At 48.3% G+C, this 5,384-nt stretch overlaps 1 protein-coding gene across 1 annotated transcript; it reads right to left on the minus strand.

Annotated features, from left to right (window-relative positions):
- LOC115797479 (piggyBac transposable element-derived protein 4-like) lies at positions 1-2,849 on the minus strand. Its single transcript, XM_030754061.1, has 2 exons — positions 2,378-2,849; positions 1-1,281 (listed from the first exon to the last, which is right to left on the minus strand). Exons 1-2 carry the CDS (start codon positions 2,737-2,739, stop codon positions 354-356), a joined length of 1,290 nt encoding a protein of 429 aa, XP_030609921.1. The 5' UTR covers positions 2,740-2,849; the 3' UTR covers positions 1-353.
- Between the last annotated feature and the right edge of the window lie 2,535 nt (positions 2,850-5,384).

Here is a 5,384-nt window from a genome sequence, read left to right on the forward strand (position 1 = left end):
ATAAACTGTAGCAAAAACGAAAAATGAAATATTATGAACAATTTGCAAAAAGACAGCATATATATCAAAAATAAACTATTTACAAAAGTGCAATCAAATTTTTAACTGTCCCAGGAATTCATAAAAAGAAAGGCATTGTTAAAACTTTCCATTTCATTAGCACCAGTGGAGCTGTGATAGATTATTGAGATTATTGAAAAACGCTTATTTTTAGTGTATCAAAAATTCACATAAAAATTGTATTGGCACAATTTGCAAAAAATACAGCATTTACCTCAGAGCAATTATTTACAATAGTACAATCAAGATCCAAGTGTCCCAAGAACTAAAATACAGAAAGATATAATAAAATGTCACTTCTCAGTACCACAAGCGGAGCTGTGGTAGGTCTTGTGACAGTTCCTGTCCACAATGACACACAGAGGTACTTTACATGCCTCACACATGAAGGGAGTGCACTTCCCACACAGCCTGCACTTCCTGCGCCCCTGTGTGGCCTTTTTCTGCTCAGGTGCCCCTTCAAAAATGGCAACAGGAAAATGGTGATAGCTCTCCAGGACTGGTTGTGAGGGGACCCCACAGAGCTCAGCTGTCAGCAGTTCCTGGAAGGCCTGGTGTGTCATTGGTTGCTGCTTCAGTCTGCTACACAGCTGCTTGCTGAGCAAATAGCTGTTAGTTACAGCAATGTCAATGAAATGATGCAGCACTGTGACATACCATTTCCTGCTTTTTCTCCATGAGGAATAGGAGCCAATTAGCTGGTCTGAAAGGTCAACCCCACCCATGAATTGGTTGTAGTCCTTTACAGCTGTTGGCACCTGCACCTCAATTGCTCTGTATTTCCCACCAACCTTGCATGCTCTCTTGACAGTGTCCCCTGAAAAGGCAGTGTGCAGGGTGGAGCACACACTCACCTCCCTAGTGTCCATCCATTTGATGAAGATGAGAGGTCCCTCTCTGATCCACCTGATGGTCCCTCTTGGAGATTTTTTGGTCAGGGCATTTTCTTTTGTTTTTGGAATGCCAATTCTTGTGTCCCGAAATGTGCCACAGGCTCCAAATCCCAGGCCATGCAGGTGACTGAAAAGTGCTGGGCTGGTGTAAAAATTATCACAATAAATGTGATAACCAGATCCCAGGTAGCTTTTTTGGATGAGTGACATCACAGCATCAAACGACAGCCCCTTCCCACTTACCAGAGTGGACCTGCCTGTGTAAATGCTGAAGTCAACCGTGTAGCCTGTGTTGTCAGACAGCACAAAAAGTTTTATCCCCCACTTTGTGGGTTTGTTCTTTTTTTTTTTTTTTTTTTTTTTTTTTTTTTAGCCTGTCATGTCTGGTAGATCTTGCAAGCAGAACTGTGATCTGAATGCGTTGTTGTGCCAAACATATTTGCTATTTCAAGATGAGCTCTATAGGTTCTCAATAGGCTCTTCTTGTTGTTGTTTTAACCCTTTATTTTATTTATCTGAGTTATTTTTCCACATACTATGTAACAGCCAGAGCTGACAGGCTGAAGAAGAGGAAAATAAAGAGAAGAAAAAGGGAGAGAGAAAGGGAGCAAAAAAAAAAAGGGGAAAGAGCACAAGTCTATTAATCAGATACTTCATCACTTTAACATATAAAAAAAATACTATCAATACTTGCAAAAATAAATTTGTGTGTGAAAAACAAAACTAACAAAGCATGTTACGCACACCAACAATTTTGTTGAGTTGTGATTGAGTGGGCGTTTGTGTCTGTGTCATGTTTGTGTCTGTGTCATGGAACGTACTTACCAATGAGGGCAAAACGCTGCAGCTCCACCCATCAGAAGCCAGAGGCAGGTACGGAAAGCCCCCAGAACCCCAGGCCCCCAGCAGCCCACCAAGGGCCAGGAAGACCCCCGGCCACTCAGTCCAAAGACAACCGCACACCTACCCCAGCAGACGGGAGAGGGTGGTCTCAGACGGAGCGCCCCCAGTCGAGGAGCGAGGGCTCCAGGGAACCCAAGGCGATGAGAAGCCAGCCCCCCCCCAGCGGCCAGCCCCCTGCACTGGCCGGCGGCCGGGCTCCCGGGCCCACGGCACCCAAGGACCGCCCGACCCTCCACAGAGCCCCCCCCCCACGCCGAAGAAGCCAACGCAGCCCCGCACCGCACCCCCAAGGGGGGCAGGCCAGTACCCACGCCAGAACACCCAGCCCCACCCAGGAACCCCGAGGCACCCCCATCCCAGGGGGGTAGGGGGGAGGAGGCAACCAGCAAGGAGCGGCCAGGAGGCAAGGCACAAGGCCCAGACCCAGGTCCAGCCATACATACAAACACACCCAGACACCCGTGTACACATTTATACACAGATACTCATACATGCCCATACATACTTACCCACACACAGATGTGGGTTTGTTCTTTATGTATTGCTTCAGAGCAATTCGGGCTTTGGTGGCTACCATGCGCTCATCCACCGAAAGGTGTTGCTGGGGGTGGTAAACAGCTTTGCAGGCTACACGTAAGCTGTCATACAGAGGGCGAATTCTGTGCAGGCAGTCATAATTATCCATGCCTTTCCTGCTGTCATTGAGAGCATCTTCTGCAGGGTCACTCATATGGATGTTCCAGGCGATGTTGTAGAAGCGATCTCTGGGCATGACCTGAGGAGGATACGGCACACGGAAGATGGAACTGGTGCACCAAAAATCTTTGATCTTCGGCCGCTTCAGAAGCCCCATGTACAGTGTCAGCCCAATGTACTGATACATCTCAGTCTCTGTAATGTCAGTCCATCTGAATTTTTTCCCAGCAGCAATATTTTTGGCTGCATTTTTGTTTGTGTTTACACATAATGTTTTGATAGCTGCCTGATCAAAAAACTGCTTGAATAGTTCTGATGGAATCAGAATCAGAATCAGAATCAGAATCAGAATCAGAATCAGAATCTTTATTGTCATTGTACACAGAAGTTGCACAACGAAATTTAAAATGCATTCCTTTCTAGGTGCCTCAGACAATAAATAATAAAATAATAAAAATATGAGTGATAAAAATGATTACTAAAATACAGTGCACAATAGTAAATTAAGATGAATCTAGCCCCAATACACACACCAACGCACGCACACAGTCAGCACTACCACCCCACATCACTGTCCAAACCACACAGAGTTCAGTTCAATGATAGCCCTGGCATAAAAGCTGTTCCTCAGTCTGTTTGTTCTGGCCTTCATTGTCCTGAAACGTCTGCCTGATGGCAGTAGCTGAAACAAGGAGTGTCCAGGGTGTGAGGGGTCCTGGAGGATGTTCTGTGCCCTCCTCTGGCAGCGGGCATTGAACAGTTCCTGGAGGGAGGGCAGGGGACAGCCTATGATCTTTTGAGCCGTGTTGATGATTCGCTGGAGTGTTTTCCTGTCTGCTGCTGTGCAGCTGTTGAACCACACGCACAGACAGTAGGTCAGGATGCTCTCTACACAGCAACGGTAGAAGGACACCAGCAGATTCTGGGTCAGATAGTTGCTCCTAAGAACCCTCAGGAAATGCAGTCTCTGTTGGGCCTTCCTGACAATGCTGGTCGTATTGATACTCCAGGTCAAATCATCCTGCAGATGTACTCCCAGGAACCTAAAATCTGAAACCAGCTCCACTTCATCCCCCTCGATGAACAGAGGTTGAATGACATGTGTTGTCCTCCTAAAGTCTACTACCATCTCCTTTGTCTTAGTGGTGTTCAGGATCAAGTTATTCTCACTGCACCACCTTGACAGCCGCTGCACCTCGTCCCGGTATGCTGACTCATCCCCGCCTGATATGAGCCCCACCACAGTGGTGTCATCCGCAAACTTAATGATGCAGTTACTGGCATGTATGGAGGTGCAGTCATGTGTGTAGAGGGTGAAGAGTAGGGGACTCAGCACACAGCCCTGTGGAGAGCCGGTGCTGAGGCTGATGGCTGAAGAGAGGTGGGGACCTACTCTTACCCTCTGGGAACGGTCTGTCAGGAAGTCCTTGATCCAAAGACAGGTGGAGCGTGGTATCCCCAGATCTGACAGTTTAGTCACCAGTCTGCCAGGAAGGATGGTGTTAAACGCCGAGCTGAAGTCCACAAAGAGCAGCCGAGCGTAGTTCCCCCCCTGCTCCAGGTGAGAGAAGGCAGAGTGGAGGGCCGTGGCAATGGCGTCCTCTGTGGACCGGTTGGCTCTGTAGGCAAACTGGTGGGGGTCTAGTCTGGGAGAGAGACTGGAGATGACGTGAGCCCGGACAAGCTTTTCAAAGCACTTCATAACAATTGGTGTTAGTGCTACTGGCCTGTAGTCATTCAAACCTCTGATAGTGTTCTTCTTGGGGATGGGGACGATAATGGAGGACTTCAGGCAGGAAGGGACAGCAGCCTGGCTCAGGGACTGGTTAAAAATGCTGGTAAAAATACCAGCCAGCTGAGCCGCACAGACCTTCGGTATCCGTCCAGAGACACCATCGGGCCCCACAGCTTTCCTGGGGTTCACAGTTTCCAGCATACGCCTCACCTCTTGCTCTTGCAGCCTGAGGATGCTGCTGCTGCCTGCTGAGGGATGTTGGATGGCTGTCTCTGATTGCTGTACCTCAAAGCGTGCAAAGAAGCTGTTCAGCTCCTCTGCCAGATTGATGTTACGCTGATCAACTAACAGGCTGGGTTTGTAGTTCAAAATATGCCGAACCCCTTGCCACACCTGCCTGAAGTCGTGGCTCTGGAAACAGTCCTCAATCCTCCTCTTATACACAGCCTTGGCCTCCCTGATGCCCCTCTTCAGGTTGGCTCTGGCAGCGCTGTAAAGCGCCCCATCACCAGCTCTGAAGGCGATGTTCCTTTCTCTGAGTAAGCTCTGCACCTTTCCATTCATCCATGGCTTTCTATTTGGAAAAACCCGGATATTCTTGTCCACAGTTACAGTGTCGGTGCAGAACTTGATGTAGTCCAGAACAGCCGAGGTATACTGCTCCAGGTCCTGGTGCTTGAATACGTCCCAGTCAGTTGTTTCAAAGCAGTCCTGCAGCTGTTGAGAGGCACCTTCAGGCCAGGTCTGAACAGTCTTAGATGTAGAAAGAGCAGTTTTGCTGAGGGGGGTGTATGCTGGAATCATAAGCAGGGACAGATGGTCTGACTGGCCCAGATGTGGCAGTGGCACAGCCCTGAAACCCAGCTTGATGTTAGAGTAGACTTTATCCAGTGTGTTGTTCCCTCTTGTAGGGCATTTAACATGCTGATGGAACTTGGGTAGAACAGTCTTTAAATCGACATGGTTAAAGTCTCCTGCAATGATGTGTACAGCCTCAGGATATCTGCTCTGTTGACTGCAAACCGTGTCATGTAAGAGACTAACAGCCGAGTTAGCATTAGCATCAGGGGGAAGATAAACAACAGTGATCAAAACAG

The sequence above is a fragment of the Archocentrus centrarchus genome, chromosome 18 (genome assembly GCF_007364275.1).
Source record: "Archocentrus centrarchus isolate MPI-CPG fArcCen1 chromosome 18, fArcCen1, whole genome shotgun sequence".
Lineage (NCBI taxonomy): Eukaryota > Metazoa > Chordata > Actinopteri > Cichliformes > Cichlidae > Archocentrus > Archocentrus centrarchus.

Bases quoted from the DNA above. Each gene is read 5' to 3' on its own strand.
- LOC115797479 (XM_030754061.1), bottom strand. From the start codon at position 2,739: ATGTATCAGTACATTGGGCTGACACTGTACATGGGGCTTCTGAAGCGG. The intron at 1,282-2,377 runs ATCTGTGTGTGG...GAACAAACCCAC, and splicing joins TACATAAAGAACAAACCCAC to AAAGTGGGGGATAAAACTTT.